Source organism: Lactuca serriola, chromosome 9 (assembly GCF_051521515.1).
Source record: "Lactuca serriola cultivar US96UC23 chromosome 9, Lser_US96UC23_V15, whole genome shotgun sequence".
Lineage (NCBI taxonomy): Eukaryota > Viridiplantae > Streptophyta > Magnoliopsida > Asterales > Asteraceae > Lactuca > Lactuca serriola.
The window spans coordinates 193,623,127-193,645,849 of NC_136416.1; the positions used below are offsets into that span (position 1 = coordinate 193,623,127).

The window sequence follows — 22,723 nt, forward strand, 5'->3', positions numbered from 1 at the left end:
ATTGTTTCTAAAAACATCTATATGTTATTGAAATGTTGAACATGCTATAAAATGTTATATATACCATTTAAATTTCATGCAGCCTTATGAAAGTTTTATAAAATTTATGTAGCCTTGTGGAAATATAAAAACATGTATATTTGTTTTCAAAACAACCACTTGAAAACCATTGTTATATGTCGATTTTCATAACTAGACAAATTAATCATTATAGAAATGCCAATAAAACTCATGGAAGGTTCAATTTTTTGCAAATAAAAAAATGCACTATTTTTACTAATTTATACAAAAAATGTTTCAATCGTTTTACAAAATTATAGAATTGACACATGTAACGATGTTTCCAAGTTATATACATGTAAAATGTGGAATATTATATTTAAATTACCACTTTTATTACATAAATTATAAAATAACCTTATACAATTTAATCAAACTCAGAAGATCAATATATAAGAGCCCTGTTTTGGATATAAAAACTTGAAATCAAAATCATTACAACTTAGAATAACAGCAATAAATTGAGACTAAGCTGACAAATACGCCCATTTTTCATTTCCACCATATATTTACAATACATTTTCTTTCATAAGTCAAAGTCAAAGTCAAGGTCAAAACTCCCAGAAGTCAACTTGAGCTCACCCATAACTTCATACCATCGAACCATATATCCCACATATAAATCTGCACCACAACATAAAATCATTGTTACTTAACTAATAACCTAAAAGTCAAAGTCAATGTCAATTGACCATTCTCTTTCTTGACATATTTCAAAATGCAAAATGACATAGATGCCCCTCCCAACAGCTCAATAACAGCTAAGTTTTTTGTATACGTAAATCGGTTTTTTCCATAATCTCATATTCGGGTATTCTTGTAATTTTGCTACTAATTTTGTATTTGAATCTCGAAAATGTGAGAGACCCTTCAGGGGTAAATACGTAAATGTCAAAATAATAAGTTATATCATATATATCATACCACTGCTGATTCTTCCTGAATTCAGTTAAAACTGGATATATATTCTCGAATGCAGTATAAGTCTCATCTCTAACCTGAAATTGCATAACAAACAGGCTATAAAAACATATTTTTTTTATAAATAACCTAAAGAAATTAACCATCAAAATACCTTAGCTCCTGTTAGAACAATTTTCCCAGAAACAAAAATAAGCAGAACAATTTTGGGTTGTTTCATCCTGTAAATTAATCCTGGGAATAATTCTGGTTCATACTGTATGAGAAAACAAAAAATAAATAAATAAATTGTTAAAAACAACATAAAGCTTTCTAGGGCTATTTTCAATGATGAGGATGAAAAGGGCATTTATGTCTTTTGCGCAGACAAAATATCAAGATTCAAGAGCAAGTCTTTGTAGGGGACAAAAAGTGTTATTTTTGGTATTTTTTTTTATAAACTTACACTTGAAAAGGCACCATGAGAGTATGCAAGACCTTCAAGTCTAATTGGAAATTTGACATCACATGACCCCACAATATTTTGTATCTTAAAGTCCTAAAAAGCAAAATAAAGAAGTTAATTATATCAAAAAAAGACACAGATAAATAGACCGAATATACAAATAATAACAAAATTAAAAATAATACCTTGAATTTTGCCGGGAACCCGAGTTTTTGAATAATCCGAGCATACTAAAGAAAATAACATATCCATCATAGATTTAGAAAAAAAAAAAAAAAAAAAAAAAAAAAGTACATTGCTATTTTATGACTTTATCCCTACATAAATTAACAATACCTTCCTTGCTGCAAGTTTTGATTGTTGTTCACTCTTGGCTCCTGTACAAACCTGACACAATCACCATTAAAACATTATATTATTTTTATGTTCTTCATAAAAATAAATAAGTAAATCTGATTCTACATAATGTTTTGAACCCAAAAAAGTTCAAAAATGCAAAAGTTACCATCTTTCCAGAAGCAAAAATTAGGGCTGTTGTTTTTGGTTCTCTTATCCTCATGATCACAGCAGCAAAACGCTTAACAACATTAACAAAAAAAAAATGTGATTCGAAATTAACATTTTCTATGATCAAGAATCTGTAAATTCACTTGAATAAAAATTATAAAAACCATAACTGAATGATTACAAGAGTACCTTGGGGTTATATTCAGCATTACGAGCTTGTAGTGCAATAGCTTTAAGATCTAGTTTGCAATCCAGATTGACTGTAGAAACAATGTTCCTGAATTTACAGATATGACCTTCTGATTAGCTTATATGATTGCTCAAGAAGGAGATTTTTGTCATTTTGATTATTGTATGCATGGAAAGAAATGCAGTGGTTAGTTCCAAATGTTGTATTAGCTATTTAGTATTTAACTATTTATCAATTTAAATCTTGAATGTTATTAATTTTTGAAGTTATAATTAACTGGTAAAAGTCTACTCTTGTTAGAAGGATTTATAAGTTGTAATTAATGAAAGTTGTGGGGGTATGTCTGGAAAGTGCAAAGTTCAAGGACTGAGTTGCAAGTTAAGCTAAAGTGAAGAACTGTTTTAAAAAGTATGTAAAGAGGGGGGAAATGGCAAAAATTTATTGTTTCTTTAGTTTGTATGTTTAATTTTGTTTGAATATGTCGTTGAACTTGGTCAATTAGAGAGAGAATATAAATTATTGATCAAAGTGCATTTCGGGTATTATGTTAGCAATTCCTTCTGTTAAATCATAAACAAATTGTTAGTAGATATTTCAATTTATGAGTTAACTATTTAACTTTATTTAACTTGAAGAACATATATACATACACTAATTCAACTTCCATAAGTAGCCACACTTGGAAAAAGAATCAATTCAACTAGTAAACTGCATACACATCGACATCCATTAAATCACCCACAATTGATCATCTTTTTTTTTCAACACATTTACACACCAAACTGTGCGTGTTAGCAAATCAATACGACCAAAAAGGTTGAAAATTCTGCACAAATCACACCTACTGGATTACCCGATCATTATAACAATGAAGAATACACGTAGAGATGAATCATAACTAGACTTACTGAAGAGTAGGAACAATTCCAGATGGATGCTTGGTGAGATCAACTGGTTGACTACCCTCCATTACTTGATCCGCCATTACTCGATTTATCACAAATCGCTACTTAGATCCTGAACCAAAAACAAAATCAACCTAAGAATATCTCCTATGAAATCGATTCAAAAGTTAGGTTTCTGGAACTTCGAAAAATAGTTTCACGAGCTATATAATCAACTCATCATCCATGTACAGATCATTTAAATACGGGTAGAGAACTTGGATCTCGTAACCAAAAGCAAAAATTCTGAAGAACGGGTTCTAATCAGACCTTTACAATGCGAAATTCCAATTAGGGTTTCTTCAATCTTTTGAAGCTTTAGCTGAATCAAAACGAAGATATGAGACAAAATTGGTGAGATTTGACAAAAGGGGTTGGACAAATCGCGGTGAAAATTTGAAAAAACCGATCTTTTATATGAACAGATGATTTTATAGCTTTCTATGGAGAGAGATTTTGCGAATAAAGAGGGAGGGGAGATGGGAGGTATGTGAAGCCGGTGAAGATGTGATGCAAGGATATTGGGGCGTGGGGTTTGTTGTATTTATATGATTCCGCAAATACCCTTTTGATGTGTTTGGCTTTGGGGGCATAATGGTAAACTCCAAAAAGAAAGTATACACTGACGGGTTGTCATGTGATTGTCGTTGAAGGACGAATGGAAGACATACACGTGGTTAGGAAGCTACTGTGATCAATAATATATAGTTTGACCTACAGGCCCATTGGCTTTGAAGGCTCATTTGTGAAGAAATCGTATATTGGGCCTCAATAGCCCTTTCCGAATTAATGTTGGGTTGATCTTTAGCAACGGGTCTTGGAATGATATGTTATATGGAGTAGTCTTTTGTGGTCCAATCTTTTTATGGACTTGTTTTTATACGGTTTGATTTTTTTGGTTTGGTATCGCTATATGGTTATTTTAGTAAGATTTGGTTTTTTCTTGTTTTAGTCCGATTTTTCTTTTTCTAGTTTTAGTTCATAACATTATCTAACTGTAAAACACAAACATATCATTAATATTAAAAAATTTAGAAATAGACATACTATATAACTTGAAGATATTATTAAATAACATGTAAAAACATAATTTCATAACATGAAAGGGTCATAGGTTCATAACATAACCAACTTGTAAAAACTTAGACATAGGTTCATAACATCAAATAAGTTGTAAAACTTGTAACATTCTAAATTCAAGACTATAGTATTAAGTTAATAAAGTAAATAAATAGATGATGATTTATTTAAATAAGTCATTATGGGATAATCATATCATTAGTTGATATTAAATTTAGAAAGTTAAAAGTGAAAATAACAACACTTCCAAGTCCAAGGGCCAAAAGTGCCAAGTTGACAAAGTGAGTTGACCAAAGGGTTGACTTGATTAATGGAATGGACTATAAAAGTTATTTAATGGATGAAGAAAGGCTTCTTATGTCAGAACTTAAGTTAAAATCACAAATATTGAGATTAAGTGGGTTTTGACCAACATGAGCAGACTGAGGGGACCAAATGGTATATTTTGGGAAATAAGATGCACCTATTCTCATCCTATGGAGATAGAGCAAGATTGAGCTCTACCATTCCTCTCTAATGATGCTTTTCATCTCTTTGGATTCTAGAGTTTGATTCAAGTGGAGATTTGATCATCCAAGCAAAAGGCAAAGGAATCAAAGGCTTTCTAAGTATAACTTCTCCTCCTCTAACTCTATTTTTGAGTTTATGATTGGGGTTTAACCCTAATGTCGAATTTGGCTTCAATTAATGATTAGAGTTTGGTTTTATAACCTTCCTTGAGTAGTTTTGATGATTCCAGTCTTAAACCAATCATTTCATTGATGGTTTTGATGATTTAGGTAAAAAGATCACCAAGAACCCTAGAATCCCAAATCAAGAGATTTTGTGTTTGAATGTGGAATTATGATGGATTCAATGGCTTGTATGATGTTTGACAACGATAAACCCAATTGAAATGCTCAAACACATCTATAATGGTAAAATGTTGCATAAACATAGATTTTAGGTGATTTTGGGGAAATTGTGATGAAAAAATGAAATCCTTTTTTTTGTGACCATTTGATGAGTATATGATACTCATAAACACGAGTTGATACTGTTAGAATTATTTGAATGCAAAAGCATAAAGATTTAAATGATTTTTAGTTGCATTTATGGAATATTTAGCCATAAGGGCATTTTGGAAAATATATTGATAAATACATAATTATTGACATCTAAGAAGTCAACGTATTCATGAAAACAAATTAACATTCTAGATATGTTATTGCAACATTAACATGAAGGAATGCTAGTGAAGTTCTAGCTATAGGAATTGTTTTGGCCCAAGGGTAATTTAGGAACATGGAATGGAAATGAGGATTCCATAGTTACATTAGGTACTTACAATGAGATTGGTTATGGTTGTATGTACTTAACAACACCCGATGATGTATTAAATGATTTAGGAATAAGTCATATTGTTTAGAGAGTGTTTTTGAGAAATCTGAGCTCTTTAACCTTTCATTTGAGTGTTTGTAAGCATTATGAACATAACATTTTAATTAAGGACTTAATGAATTAAGTTGAATGTTTTGACATGATAAAATGTCCACTAGTAGTGCTTGGAAACCTTTACATTTGTTACAAATGGTTACCTAAACGACCAAAACCATCCAAGCAAGTTTCAGCCTCAAAAAGTGATTTTTTTGGTGTGTTTGGGCTGCCTAAGGACGCGACTCGCGTGGTCAAGCATGCGACCCATTGATCGAGGTCATTGTCTCAATAAAAAAATACACCAACTAACTTATGTAGATAGGGTAAGTTGGGTCGAATCCACGAGGAGTTCATGGTTAAACTTTATGTTAAGTAATCAATGAAAAATAACTAATACTTACAATTATCACAAAAAAAAATATTTAAACAAAGAGTAAACCAACAAGCTTGGAAATTTATTAATTAAAATGAAACTCTCAATGAGAAAAGTAAGGTACTCCCGGTTTAGTTGTCGGACAATTCAAATTCACACACTTTTTTTCCCTAAAATCCTAGTTCAGTTACTTAAATGCTATTAGGTTCATTATCTTGTAAAACGTAGTGTTAGGTACTGTTGGGTTTTGGTATACTACAACATCCTATGGTGCATATACAACCCTAAATGCTTTGGATCTATGTTTTCTCTAATTATACATGCAATATTGTTTACAAAGCATTAGGCCTACAACTAGCATATAATTGATATAAACAACATGGAATTTAGTTATAGAGTTACCTTTTTGTTGTAGCTTGTAGTTTTGGCATTTAAGAACTTAGTGTCCTAAGTGTTGCACCTCAAATGGAATCACAACACACCTTTGGACAAAGGATGACTTTTGAGAAAATATTCTTACACTCAAATCGGCTCATGAACTCTTAGAACATCTAGTGCACGATTTTAGATGCTAAGGGGCTTCTTATATAGTGTGGCAAGATTAGGGTTACATCCATGTAAACCCTAATGCCATGACCTTTCATATTACCTAGGATCCACGGGTTAAACCTCCATAGACTATCCATGGACTACCACATTGGTTTAGCCCATCCTAAATAACAATTGGCCCACACTATAAGAATCATTGATTTACCAAATCAATCCTCATATAGTTAATTAGTCTCTTTTGATCACAAAATTAATTCCAAATTAATTCTTGATCAATACTATTTAAATCATATGATTTCATGTTAATATATTAGAACTTATAATATATTAACAAATCATAAATAACATCTTCTCAAAAGTCCATCCTATTAAATTGTCCTGGTGATATGCAACCCAAATGGACCTTGCTACTCTCGGGTCAAGTACATACCAATTATAGTTATGGGCTTAGACACCTAATCCAACATTTTCCCACTTGGATAAGTCTAATAACTATTATTGCAAGTATGACTCCACAACCCGACTAGCAATCGTAGCTCTTAAAAGTCGTTGTCGAACTCTTACATAGTCAATGACGCGTCCATTAGATAAGGGATCATATATTCATCCATTCTAGATATCATATGGACATGAGACATGGATTATAATCATTCTCTCTGTCCATCTGTTGTTTCTGGGTTTCCGATTTATGACAACCAACTAATTGAACAAATCAAATCAGTCTAGGCTTGGCCAAGCACTTAGGGGTGTCATCACTGAATCATCGAGGGGCCCACAGATATCGCTTTTATCCACATGGGGTAAAAGGAACGAATAAACTTTGACCCAAATTCTTGCTTGTATTTACTCATCAAATTACACACAACAATATTCAGTTCTATTCCTTTTTCCCTCTTAATGCCCTAGGCATTTGGAAAATTAGAACACGAGAATATTATAGCATATGCAATCGATCCTATACCCGAAGCATATGGGACACGATTCATAATGTCTAACATAAAGACATGATACTTGATTTGTCTTTTGCTATAATATTTCTATTTGCCATGTTCTCACAATTAGAATTATGAAGAGGGATATCGTAATCATAATCAAATTTTAGAACGCAATTAACATTTCCATATAGAATTTCCTTATGTCGAATCCTTTCAACACGACATTCATATATGTCATTGACTAAATTTGATTAAAACCTCAATCTAAGCTTTTAGAATTGAAACAAAGTATGAATTCCCCTCCCTTATTTATTGCAAAACAACTTTTCAAACCCTGCAACTTTGCGATTTGAAACCTTTTGTCTTTCTATAATTAACATTACTAACTCGTAACACTTTCCATAATAATTATGCTCCCACTAGCATAATAATTATTATCTTATTAGCATAACACTTGTGCTCCCACTAGCTTTGACATGTATTCAAAGATCGGCTGGACTTCTAGAAATCAATACTTATTGACTTTCATTACCAAAGTTCAGATTTCTTATATGAGATGCTTCGATAAGACTTTATCTAGGCTTTTCAAAATCTTACACCTTTCCTTAGATAGTTCACATGTGTGTCTAAACAATTTTAGAACTTACAACCATAAGTCTGAAATGTTTAGACCTTTTTCTATTTCTCACAATTCGAACTATGAAGAGGGATGCCATAATCATAATCGAATTTAAGAATGCAAATAACATAATTGCTAACTATTTAAAATCTACTTAGTGAAAGCGTTTCCTCACAATCATTTTCATGAATTTGAGAGAAACCTTATGACACTTAGATTTTATGGTGTATGTGTTCCTATCCATGTGAATTTGTCATAACCATAATCACAAGACAAAGTTAGTGACAAACCCAAACTCATTTGGACTGAACTTTTTCAATCTTAATTTCTTACCACCTGGCAGCACAAGGTCCTACCATTGCTTCCTAGGTTGTTATGCAAACAACTGAGAACTCATAGAACTCACATGCATAGTCAACTTATCTGGAATGTGCACAGAAACAAGAATATGTCAACACGATAGGTTACAAACCGCAAGTAGTGTGCTAGTGTTTAACAATAGGTTTACCTTTGATTAGTTATTGAACCTTTCAAGATCTTTAAGACTCTCACTGACCTCTTGACATATAAGATTCACTTTGTCAAGGAACATTACTTGACAAAAAATATTCAAGAGTTAGTGTGGATTCTAATCCAAACTAACACTTCACACAATTGGCCTTAGTTGGTCTTTGTTTTATCCAAAACATCACAACTTACCAATTTCATATTTACAAGAGTAGAAAATATTTTACTCTACATTTGATAAGTGTTATAAACCTTTTCTTAAGATTATGTCACTCAATGCTCAATCTTGAAGTATGACTCTAAGACTCGATTTGGAACGAAGTATGATTCACCTTTTTTATTTAACCATTCCAACAATTCATGATTCCTATTCTTAGCCATAGAAATGCACTAAGATGACCTCAGAGGATCAATTTTGATATGGTTTTCATAATAATTAAGATGATCATAAAACACGATACTAAAGTACTCTCTCATCTTTTCAGATTGGAGAAACTTTTATATTTCTGCCTAATTTGATTCTTCTCATTCGTTCTGTCATACATTGAAACTTTTCCGATGTTCATAATTATACTTAAACTTGTAAGCATAACCATATTTACTAAACTTTAGTAAATCATGACGAATAGTCTTATCGATCTTTGTGGTGGACCTCGACCGGTACACAACCAAGTGTACCTGATCCCCTGGTCCTTTACCTGAATCACATATACATGTGAACAAGGAATTAGTCGTAATTTCCCGAAGACAAAAATTCTCATTCATCACACAATACAAGTTCATGATTCCAAGTTTCTATCCAATTGAAACTTGGGTGATGAGAATCTTTCCTTATTTGGTAAATTCTCGACACTACCACAAACGAAAGAATCAAATCCATTTTTCCAATATTGCTATCAATAGAAACATATAAGCAACAATTTTTCACAAATGTCATTGCAATGAGATATAATAAAATAAAACAAAATTTTATTCATTTATAAAACGCGGAAAACTTTTCCTTACAATGCAATTACAAATGAAAACTAAGTTACTACATATTTCTAAGCAATCTATCATAATTCTTTAAGCAGCAGCTCAAAAATTTGATCATCGAACCATGCGATTGAAATCCATCTTCACGACCAGATTCAACATACTCTTCCTTTAAGCTTCCTTCCTTTTGCATGATCCTACAAAACATCAAAATGCAACCTTGTCACATCATGTATTAAGAATCAACAATTAGGAACTTAATAGAGTTAGATAGTGGACTTACCTGAAGCAGAACCATACAACATGACTAAAGTTCTCACTTCTCAGGTAGTTAGGGCAGCTTCGATTCCAATGTCTCTTTCCTTGGTAATAGAAACAAACACACTCATTGGGAATGGCATATGGAACAATCTCAGATTTGACCTTTCCCTTATGATCAAAACTTTTGATCATGGCCAATTCCTTTCCTTTAGGAGAAGGAATCATTTTTGGGATATCCATGTCATTGCCTATGTCAGCTTGAGAGGTAGATCTTCCATTCAAATTTGCTTGACCATTGCGCCAAATCATTGCTGATTTAGCAACAATCAGCAAATAAGTAAGATCAATGAGGGTCATGTCGTGATCTGTAACATATTAGTCCTTAACAAACTCACTATATGACTCGAGAAGTGACTGAAGAACCCATTTAATAGCCAACTTCCTTGGGAACACGATACCCAACATTCTCAGCCTGTCAATGTGTAACTTCATATCCAATACATGTGCACACACAAACTTTCCATCCTTGTGTTTGTTATCCAATAGGGCTTGAATGATCTTGAAATTTTCAAGTCTTCGAACTTGTGGGTTAGGGAGAATAATTGGAGGAGATGGAGGAAGTGAAGCATGACATTGTGGAACATCATCTTCATGTGGAAAGCTTGTTCCAAAATATTTGGGAAGACCATAGTTGTCCGAACTATACATCTACAATGGGAGAAATTCAAGTTAGTTGATATAAGTCCTTAATATAACGCCCAAATGAAATATTAAGGCTAGGACCCAACACAATATTTTACAATTTGGAAGAGGGATGCCGTAATCCAATTGCAAAATATTTGAAGGTAGGTAAATGACGATTTACCAATTTCCACCATGAAAAACGAAATTGACCATTAGGTTTTAAATGGATTAAAATTCCTAGATCCCTTGAGATTCAGTGAACTTTTCAATGACATGTTTAAATCTCAATTGTGCCCTTCAAGTTTGTGATTGGGGTGTCGAGGATCACAAACAAGGTGTGAATAACCATGCAAATTAGCTTGGTACACCCAATGTTACAACCACCTAATCAATGTGCCGGTTAACCACACACACTCCATTGATCTATGATTAACATCAAGCTACCCTTTGACACGCATTGTCAGTCCCAGATTAGTGTGCCGATTAACCACACACGCTCCACTAACGACTTAACAAGGTGCAAAGTGCAATTTCATGGAATAGCACCATTTTCACATTTTTCCTAAAGTAACTAAGATTGAGAATTTAATAAAAGTTTAGTTACTTTATAATTATCATTATACTTATAATGAGAATTAATGTCCTATCCTACCCGTTTGGCTAATGACCCTCCACCAGTCAAGGAAGTGGTGGGTGAGAGTGGACACCCATTAAACTGCCATTTTATAGGCAGTAACCTTATACCCCCCTTATATACCAGCTTCGTAAATGAGGCCTACTAACGGTAAGACTGAATTGTCTTATACATATATATATATATATATATATATATATATATATATATATATAAATATTAAACCTATAATATTATAATGGTATAATGGTAGAATTTTAACTTTTAAAACTCTAGGGTTTGGAACTAAAGTATTCAAAAGTGAGACTTTACAAATTCCAAAACTTGAGGGCAAGTTTTGAAACTTGTCAAAACTTTTCATTTCTCTAACTTATGAGTTTAATGAGGTTTTATGAAAAAACTTTTCAAGTTCCATAACTTGAGGACAAGTTATGGAAGACCTTAAAACCATTTAAGATGACTTTTAAAATGAGACTCTTGAAATTCCATAACTTGAGGACAAGTTATGGAGTTCATAAAAAAACATTTATGAAAAACTTTTCATTTTTCCATAACTCGAGGACAAGTTATGGAATTCATAAAAGGCATTTAGATCAAATATTTCAATTAACACAATAATCAATTAATTTTTCTATGATCTAGATTAAACTCATAAGTCAAGATAATTCACATCGACTATTTACAAGAAACTAGTCTATCAAATAAACTATTAAAAATCTTGAAACTATGACAATTATCTTTTAATTGGACAAGCATGATAATTACCTTATGAAAGAACACATTTCATGGTTCAAAAAATAGTTTGGGGGTAATGATCCAAATCCAATTTCTGGCCAAAACATGAACTGGACTCGTTGAGTTGGCCATTTTATGAGGGGACTCGACGATTCACCCAGTGGACTTGAAGAGTTCACTAGGTAGAAGACAGAAAATTAGATTTTTTCACTTTGAAAACCAATAAAACATCAAGTATAATGGAAAACAACCCTAGACTTTGATACCACTGTTGGGTTTTGGTATACTACAACATCCTATGGTGCACATACAACCCTAAATGTTTTGGATCTATGTTTTCTCTAATTATACATGCAATATTGTTTCCAAAGAATTAAGCCTACAACTAGCATACAACTGATATAAACAACATGGAATTGAGTTATATAGTTACCTCTTTGTTGTAGCTTGTAGTTTTGGCCTTTAAGTACTTAGTGCCCCAAGTGTTGCACCTCAAATGGAATCACAACACACCTTTGGACAAAGGATGACTTTTGAGAGAATATTCTTACACTCAAATCGGCTCATGAACTCTTAGAACATCTAGTGCACGATTTTGGATGCTAAGGGGCTTCTTATATAGTGTGGCAAGATTAGGGTTACATCCATGTAAACCCTAATGCCCATGACCTTTCATATTACCTAGGATCCATGGGTTAAACCTCCATGGACTATCCATGGACTACCATATTGGTTTAGCCCATCCTAAATAAAAATTGGCTCACACTATAAGAATTATTGATTTAGCAAATCAATCCCCATATATTTAATTAGTCTCTTTTGATCACAAAATTAATTCCAAATTAATTCTTGATCAATACTAATTAAATCATATGATTTCATATTAATATATTAGAACTTATAATATATTAACACATCATAAATAACCACTTCTCAAAAGTCCATCCTATCAAATTGTCTTTGTGATATGCAACCCAAATGGACCATGCTACTCTCGGGTCAAGTACATACCAATTATAGTTAAGCGCTTAGACACCTAATCCAACAGGTACATCATATGTTATTCAACTGGTTGTCTTACTCCCTAAATCTATTTAGATTAGGAACAATTAGTGAATTGGTAATAGAATGTCTTGCAACTACCTATTACAATATTAAGCATTCAATATCACAAGTTGGAATAACACATGTGGATTCAACCAATTGTCTTTGTTCCTAAACTATTGAACTTGGAACAATTGGTGAATTGACAATGCACTATATTAGTTATGAAATCAAACAAATTCATACAACCCAATTCCAATCATTATCACCAAAAGATTAACATATATGTTATTCCAACTTGTGATATTGCATGCTTAATATTGTTGGATTCAACTAATTGTCTTTGTTCCTAAACTATTGAACGTTGAACAATTGGTGAATTGAAAATGCACTATTTTAGTTATGAAACCAGGCAAATTCATACAACCCAATTCCAATTGTTATTACCAAAATATTATCATATGAAACACAAAATAACAGTTGAAATTAACTAGAACCAAGTAATAATCATGTGTGTTCATCCAAAAGTCCTAAACATCCCCAAAAGTAACCTAATGGTTTAGCCTTCCATCGAGGTCATAAAAACGGTAACTTGGATGAAATGAATAAAATGCATAGTAGAATTCATAAACAAACTTAAAATCATCCAACAGTTAAAGCATAATGATTATCAAAGGATGAAACAAATAAACCTTAGGGAAGAAGTAATCATTTCTAAAAATTGATCAAATTGACGAGATTCACCGGTTAAATGATCTTCAAACGTTTTTTGATGATGAATTGAATAAGATCTCGCCTTGAATCAGGATTAAAATGGAATGTAATTGTGTTTTGAAATGATTATAAGGGTTAGAACCCTCAAAAACATAGGTAAGAACTCTGATTTTCAGAAGTGGGAACCCTAAAAACGAGTGCATGGGTCCCTATTTACATTTGTGGCAAAATTTATGAAAATCGAGCGATGTGGGACGTTTGACGTGCTTGGGGACGTCTTAGACGTTGTGTATAACACATAGGCGTCCTTCGTACATCTTTGCATTCTCTCTCTATCGTCCTTGAATTGCTCTAAAAATGGCCTAAGACGTTCGGCGTCTTAGGGGACGTCTTAGACGCCATGTATGACGTCCTTCACAAATCTGAGCACCTTAAGTAACACGTCGTCCCAAAACGAGATGTCTCAATAACCCCCGATGTCCTTGATGATGTCATAGATGCCTCCTAAGACGTCAACTAGGTCTTCCTCTGTAACAACGTAAATTCCAAAACAAAATTTTCATTTTTCATCAACCAAATTCATATAAAAACATTTTCAAATATTTCCAGTACTTAGTTTTTGAAACATAACATATCCTCATAAAATCAACTCTCTCTCTCTCTCTCTCTCTCCAGTGTGTACGAGTCATGCCGGCGCCTTCCCACGGCCCTAGCTAGTACCTGAAACACAAACACAGCAACTGTAAGCATAAATGCTTTGTGAGTTCCCCAAAATACCGCATACAAAACATACGCCACTCGGGGCTATAATACGACCCTCTGGTCGATATGTCTCGGCGAGACTCTCCAGTCCCGTAGCTCATTGGACCCTCTGGTCCGGTCATAGCTCGTTGGACCCTTCGGTCCAGTCTATAACATCATACAACATACGTATACCACATAGCACATAATCTCATACATAACACATAAGACCCTCTGGTCAACACATAATACCACTCTAGGTAACGTATAGTGAGAAGACTCACCTCGGGTGTCTCGGTAAGTCTCTGACTCGGTAGAAATGTGATCTAGCCTCCGCCTAATCACATAAAGTAAATACTCTCATAAATACAACTATGCTCAAACATATATTAACACCCTCAGAAGGGTAAAAGACCATTTTACCCCTCTCTTGGCTTAGAGGCCTCACTGTTGACCAAACCCTAAAAGTCAACAAAAGTCAACGGTCAAACTTTGACCCGACTCGTCGAGTGCACTTGGGCGACTCGGCGAGTCTACACGTGTCCACTGACTCTCTTAGTCCCTCTCTTGGCACGTCGAGTCCTTCCCCTTACTCGACGAGTCACACTTGGCATGAATCGCGGGGCCACCCCGACTCAACTCGTTGAGTCTCAAGAACAACTCAGCGAGTTCCGCCTTGAACTCTAGTCCCCCTAACTCTCCCCGACTCACCGAGTTAATTCCCCAACTCGGCAAGTCTACTCACTGAGTGATTTACGGGAAACCCTCATCCTACTCGCCGAGTCTGATCTTCGGACTCGGCGAGTTCATTCCATGCACAAACTCCATAGTCCTCCTGAGGTCAGATATGTTCCTTAAAATCACGTAAAGTTCAAACCTTGACACTCATATAACATCTAAATGGTCTAACATGGTGATTTAGCCCCAAAAATGACATCCCAAGCTCATGGCTCCCAAAATGACTCATAAAGCTCCAAGGGTTAAGGTCTATGGACCTCTTTGGGTCCAGATCCAAGGCATAGACTAAAGAAGGGACCAAATGCTCCACTTATCCATCCTCTAAAGAGGTTAGAAAACCCTAACACTAAGATTCAACACCAAAACTGAAGAAGGTCCGAACAAATACCTCAATATGAGCTCTATGAACTTAGAAGTCACCAAAATCACACCTCCTTCACCCTCCTCTTGCCTTGGTCACTTCCTTCTTGCAAATCCACCAACAAAAGGATCAAGAATGGCCTCTCCTCCCTCGCAAACGCTCTAGATCTCTTAGGGTTTCTCTATGGGGTTTGGTAGCCGCAAATGACGGCCTTAAGGGCCTTTAAATAGGTCCCAAACATAGGAAATCAGGGTTTCATTAAACAACATGGACTCTCCGAGTCCGACTATGAACCCAGATACGAATCCGCGACCATACTCGGCGAGTTTAAACACCAACTCGCCGAGTCTCCTCACAACTTCCAAAAATACAAGAATAAAATATTATACCTGGGGATCCGGATGTTACATCCTCATTTTCCTGCTCCGAAATATGTTGAGATGTTGACTGTTTTGACCTTGGCGTCCTTCAGTGAGTCATAAACACCTAATCCACGCCCCTCGCCTTTCGGTCACATTTTGGTGATGAAAACAACAGAATCAGCAAAACACACAAAACATGAAATTTGTGGGAATTTGTCTCTAGTTTCTGATACTTCTTGTGTCAGGTAAATCGAAGCTCCAAAGCTTTAGATATGACCAAAAAAATTGAAGAGTGATCAATTTTCCCAACAACATTTTTCTTCATAACTTTGCACAAATTGTCCTCATGCTTATTAGCTTCCTTTTGCTTGTTTTCCTTGCAGATTCCACCCACTTTTAGATTATATAATTATCTGCACATAATGTTCAACATTCCATTAAAGTAGTGCCATTCTTGGGTAATCACACATCAATTCAATATATTTAATACAATTTATTGTGTTATAAATATAGATGGATCACCCGCATGTAGGGGTCAGAATGCCTATCTCAATCTAAAATTTGAACTTTAGTATTTTCTTCATAACTTTTGCATATAGACTCAGATTTCCCCAAGGTTTTTGTCTACATTTATATTTTTACATGATGAGTGGTTTAAAGAAATAAAATTTAGTAATAGAACCTATGAGAGGTATTTTTTTCATTTTAATAACTTATGTCCATATTGCATCATTTGTGTTTGATGAGTGCGCTGTAAGGAAAGGAACTAGAAGAGGACTAGCTAACTTTCATGTGATTAAGGTGAGTACATGTTGGCATTTTCCGACTATGGGGGTACATGGCAAAATGATCTTATGATAATGAAACACCAATAATTTAATAAATGTTTTGAAATGAACATGTTAAATACTTTTTAAAAGATTTATGTTTATTCTTTTTCAGCAATTAAAAAAATACTTTTGAAAAGAATGACTTGAAAGCAAGAACGTTTTAAAAGCAAAGAATGCTTTAGAAGAACAAATGTTTTGATATGTGACATGTGTTATTTCAAAGTGTATCTTTTAGTAACCTATGTGTAACATCTAGTTCCTGGTACGTATTTAAATTCAAGTGATTTTGTAATTTACTGTGGGACTTGGCGAGTTGGAGGCCCAACTCGTCGAGTAGACTCGACATTATGCAGGGGTTTTAATGATCTACTCGACAAGACGGGAGACCGACTCGGCGAGTAGGAGCTGTCTGGACAAAACCCTAATGTTTGGGGTTTGCACCCTATTTAAACACTTTATATCATCCCAAACCAGCCTCCATCACCCTCCCAACTCAGAGAAACCCTAGATTGAAACCCTAAACCCTTATTGAATGTTCTTGAGCCTTTTGGTGCTTTTTGTGTGTGTTTGAAGTTGGAGAAGAAGAAGGAAGCTTGGAAGTTCATGTAGAAGCAAGGAGATCCAGAAGTTTTACATCATTCTCAGATCATTCAAGGTAAAAAGTTGGAACCTTGACCATCTATCTCTTACATGTTGATTTGGGGCTATTTCTACCCCTTTTTATGAGTAAAGAGAAGAAAAAATCGGATTTTGTGGGTGTGCTTAGAGTTGCACTTTGGATCTGGGGCTATTGGGGACTTTATGGCATAAAGGTGCCAATTTTGTTGCCATAAACACCCCATGCATCTTGTAGACCTCCTTTTATGGCTTTTTAAGCCAAAGGCCCCATGCATGTACATCAAGTTTGTAACTTTACGTATAAAATGGACCCTAAGAGGCTAGATCTATGGTTTTGATGCGTTAAGACCCATTATAATCGACTATATAGTTTTGGAAAAATAGGGACTTGACGAGTCGTTCATGGGACTCGGCGAGTCGGGGTGTATTTTCCACCAAATCCTTTTTGTTTATGGACCAGATGTTAAGATCGAAGGTTCCCCAGTTGTTTAGGTTCGCTAGGGACCTGGAAATCATAGGACTCGGCGAGTGGATGAACAGAATCGGCGAGTTCAAGGAAATATCCCAACCACATGAAGACGGACTCGGCGAGTTCAAGGGGAACTCGGCGAGTCATAGACTGAACACCTTCTTATGGATGAAGATGAACTTGGCGAGTTCAAGGAAGAACTCGGCGAGTCGGTTGAAGATAGTCCGATGTGTTGTTGAAGGCGAACTCGTCGAGCTCTTGCTAGACTTGACGAGTAGGGACAAAATTATGGCATTTTGTGGATATGGGGACTCGACGAGTTGGTGGGCCAACTCGGCGAGTCGAGTCAACCAGATGTTGACTTTGACCAAAAGTTGGCTTTGAACAAGGATTTGACTTTGACTTTGACTTGGATTTGAGTGACTCTTGTAAGAGTTATGAGTATGACTTGATAACTTAGAAAAGTTGTCGTGTAGGGATTGAGGATTCGGGGAGAGTTGATTTTCACATCGAGGACAGTGTAGACACCACACGACATTGAGGTGAGTTACCCTTCAGTAGAAGTGGGTCTAAGGCACCAAGACCGACCCACTAGTAGTTGATTACAATTGAGATGATTGTCTTTGTGATAATTTTCTGGTCTACTATTACTTGATGAGTTATGTGACAGTATGATATGTTCTATGTGATAGAGGTATAGGAGGGGAATTGTCCCCCGATTCGGTCGTTAGGAACGAATGGTAGGTAGGACACCCCAGATATGTTTAACAGCTTGCTTATGATATGTTATTATGTGATAGTAGTAGGGGGTGAAATAGTCCCCGTGACCCGGGTAGGCAGGAACCCCATAATGGCCTGACATGGGTAGGTCAGCACCCCAGAATGGCTTGACATGGGTAGGTCGGGCACCCCATAATTGCCCGATAGTATGTATGATTGTATGGTGTGTGGTATGATGGGGGAACTCACTAAGCTTCATGCTTACAGTTTTTAGTTTTGGTCTTAGGTACCTCTTCAGCTAAGGGGAAGGAGCCGACAGGGTAGCAGCGCATCGCACACATATGATTTCCGCTTTGAGAACTGTGGATTATACTCTGATATTTCACTATTTGATGACTGAGACTTTTGATTTGGGACTTGATGTTTGAAATGATGACAATGATGTTTTCCGTGAACTATTTTAATAAGTAATATAATTAAGCAAAAAAATTTGGGTCTCGGTTTTGGAATGTTACACTATGTTATGATAAATGACGATACGATATAAATCACGAGAAATATGAAAGCTAAAAGAAAGAAAATATGAAATGAAAACTATCCAAACCATGATTACTAATAAGAGGTCTTGAGGAATCTAAAACGGTGATACCTCCTTTTCGCGAAGTAGACGTTCTGAAAGCATGATGCCTTGGTGGATTGGTTTGCTCTTTCCACCTTGGTTTTGGAAATCGAAAATGGAAAAGAATGTAATGAAATGATGATATAAGAAATTTGAAATGAAAATGGAAATAATGTAATGAAATGATAAAATAAGAAATTATACTTATGATATGTTATGTATGAAATGATTTTACAAGTAAACGATTGAAAATGTTTATATGGTATGTATGAAAGGAGTTTTCCTTGAAAATGATTGAAAATGTTTTGTGGTCTAAAACCCATGTAAGTGAGATATGTTGTCTTACATATCTTTTATTAATGCCATGTATCCTAAGTTGCACTTAAGAAGAAAAGATGATAGATGGAAGTTAGAAGTTAAGAAATAAAGAATGGAGTGGAACTTGTTAAGCTACTTATTAATTGTATTGGTATAATTATTATTTGCTTGCCATGGTTTTATTAATGCTTAATGGTAACACCTAATGTTTTTTTGGGAGTGAGTTTTTATTAAATGTGTGTTTATTCCCGAAAAGATTTTATAACCATAGCTTTGAAAAAAGTTTAAAAATTTTGGGGTGTTACAGCTTAGACATATGTTCATAGTAGACATAGGTTCGTAACACCAAAGTGTCATACCAAAAGCGAAAATTCCAAAAATTATAGGTGTTTTTGTAATATTTGTATTCTTAGTCAGGGGTGAGTATTATTTAACGGGAGTGATGTTGGAGATGTACTTGCATGTAGCTCTTGAGAATCAAAATTTAAGTCTTATTTAATATCTGTGTTAGTGTATGAAGTAGATCTTTTTCCATTTTTTCTTCCAATTTTTTTTTTCAAATATGATAGGCCTTATACATAATCTGTGTTTGTTTTGTTGTCTCTCCACCAAATCATAGTAGTTATAAACTAATAGTTGCAAAACACAAATTATAAGTTAAGTAAACTAATTAACTAAAGGGTTGTTTGATAGTTTCTGACTAAGTAAGATTTGACTTAGTCAGAGCCTGACTGGGTCCGAAGTTTGACTGAATCTATATCTGACTGAAATCATGTTGTTTGATTATGCGTCTGACTAGTTGTGTTGACTGTTGAAAATGACCATTTTACTCTCCTATTCTATTTTTTAGTGGTATGTCATAAAACCAAAAAAAGTACATTGCAGGTTAAAAAAACTAACCAACAAACTAAAATACATTGCTATGTAGTGCATGTATGAAAAAGAAAAAAATACATTGCATTTTTTATAGTTTTTTTCACCAATTTCTTTTCAATAACCTAGATAACAAAACCATCAGGTCGTTTCCATCATTAACCTTCTCCACCGCTTCCTTCATTTTCAATGCCAATTCCTCAGCAAAAATCAAAGACCCGATGAAGATGTTTGCATCTTAAAGGTCTAAACATAAGCTATCCAACTACAAAAGAATCTATTTTTTAGTATGAACCTATCTAACTACAAAAATCAAACAAAAAACATAAATCAAGATACTTGATTCACCTTTTATAACCAAAAGGTAATGAGCTGGATGAACACCCTAATGGGAACAACCTTGATTTTACATAAAAGTTATGAGCTATAATCCCAGGTGAATTATGAACTAAAATGCAGACTCATGGTTGATGTATCTACAAAAAAACGAAATTGCAATTTCACCCTCATCCTCACCTTCACCACTACCATCCACGTTCTTGAACTTCCCAAGCTTAATAGTAACTACTTCATCCTTTTTCTCATCTTCTTTTTCAATTTCACCCTTATCAAATTCAAACTTTGGATTACTGAAATGAGAATTCACTCTTTGGATCGATGAAGGATCTGGCTTGTCATAACTAGCAATCTCTCTAGAAATCTTGCTACCCCCATATTCAAGAAGAAGCACAATTGGTGAACAAGACAATTAAAAGGTTCTTTCACACCAATAATTGATTTGTAACTGAAAACAGGTAGTGTAATAGTTATTGTAACTAGTCTTGAAGGTCAGTCACATTATCAAACTCATATAAGTCCCTATTAGTTGTCCTCATAAGGAATCCAACGAGAAGATGAAGCAACCCATAAATAAAGAAAATCATGGCAAGGATTATGATGACGAGTAGAACACATAAATTACCAGAACTAGATATCAAGTGTTCTAATTTTCATCAATTTTTTACAAAGAGATACTAGATTTTACATATGACTTCAAAAAAAAACATTACCTAAATGGTTGGCGATGGGGCGGAGGTTGGTGGTGCTGCTTGCGGATGAGGCTCTGCTTGAGTCGAAGGCGGAAAAAGTGCCAGCGAGAGGAAGATAATAGAAAAGGTTAAAGACGATGTGTGGAAAATGAAGTTGTTTGAGAAGATGCGTGTTTCTATCAGGGCACCAACGTCATTACCCGTCAACTATTCGGTCAACGTTATTTTTTTCATATGATTGAGTCAGTCAGAAGACTTTTTCTTGTGTATCAAACGGGCTAATCGGACTGAGTCAACCAAAAAGTGCTGACCGGACCCGTTCAGGAGGATATCAAACAGGAAGTAAACCAAATTAATTATAAATTAAAGTAGACTAATAACTAAACTATAAAAGCAATAATATAATTACAAAAATTAATATCATGTTGTTTTAAAGTGCTAATGGAGTTGGCAACAAAATAACCACATTGGTCAGCCATCCAACAATATGACTTAGGTGGTGTTTTTTTTAGCAAAATGTCTTTTGACCTCTTATGGCTGAGGATGGAAAAACATTTAAGGAAGAAGACAGTTTGTTTTTAGAATACAAAAAACATAAAAAGTATTTTTGACTTATTTTTCCAGAAGACAAAAGACATAAAAAATATTAATTTTAGGGATCACTTTTTGTAAATTAGCCGAACCCCAAATAAGAGCAAACAACTCCGCAAATCGACCTACCGCACCTTTATGTAAATGTCGACAACTCAAAGAAAGATCACCATCTCCACCAGCGGATCTGTTGTATCTCCTTTGTCCCTAGCTCCATTGACATCATGTCAACACTTCGCCCACCAACCGATGTCACCGATCTCTTGCCCCCTCTTTACTATCTATTTCTCTCTCGCATACAACTCCAGTTATCTCATCTACCATCAATCACCTATCCATATACATTAACCCAATCAATCTCTCTCTCTCTCTCTCATGTACCAAAACAATCGTTGACTGCCCCTTCATCATCAATCTCCAATCATCCACCTCCATTACCGACCTTTCTCTCTCATTTGCACCAAAATAATCATCGACGCCATCGGTGGAACCCACCTAGCTTATTTCTCTCTCTTCGTATCTTTCTCTTTCTCTTTCTCTCGCTCTCGCTCTCTCTCTCTCTCTCATATAATTTTGGTATTAACGACACATAAGAGTTTAAAGGTGGGATTATGGTTGAGGTGGGGTAGGTAGGACCCACTTATCTTTTTTTAGAATAATAAACACACACTATTTAATCATACTCGTAAATATACATATTTTTCTACCACAAGAATTGAACCGTCAACTAACGGTGAGCGGAAGTACCCGGATAACCGAAACCAACCCAAAACCGGACCAAATTTACTCTAACGGTTCGACTAGGGGTTCCTTAGCATGCCAATATTTGATCCCCATTTTAAGATTGGTTCGGTCCATCAAA

The 22,723-nt window shown here is 34.8% G+C and overlaps 1 protein-coding gene across 2 annotated transcripts; it reads right to left on the minus strand.

Annotated features, from left to right (window-relative positions):
* Window positions 1-426: 426 nt before the first annotated feature.
* LOC145073832 (TATA-box-binding protein-like) lies at window positions 427-3,575 on the minus strand. Of its 2 annotated transcripts, none has more exons than XM_079020316.1 (10): window positions 3,338-3,575; window positions 3,032-3,140; window positions 2,123-2,210; window positions 1,932-2,003; window positions 1,763-1,813; window positions 1,612-1,656; window positions 1,427-1,519; window positions 1,136-1,237; window positions 985-1,058; window positions 427-684 (listed from the first exon to the last, which is right to left on the minus strand). In XM_079020316.1, coding segments are annotated over exons 2-10 (603 nt in total). In that variant the 5' UTR covers window positions 3,109-3,140; window positions 3,338-3,575; the 3' UTR covers window positions 427-683. The 2 variants fall into 2 exon arrangements, with proteins under 2 accessions (XP_078876442.1, XP_078876443.1); XM_079020317.1 differs by lacking the exon at window positions 3,338-3,575 and adding an exon at window positions 2,774-2,831.
* Window positions 3,576-22,723: the final 19,148 nt, after the last annotated feature.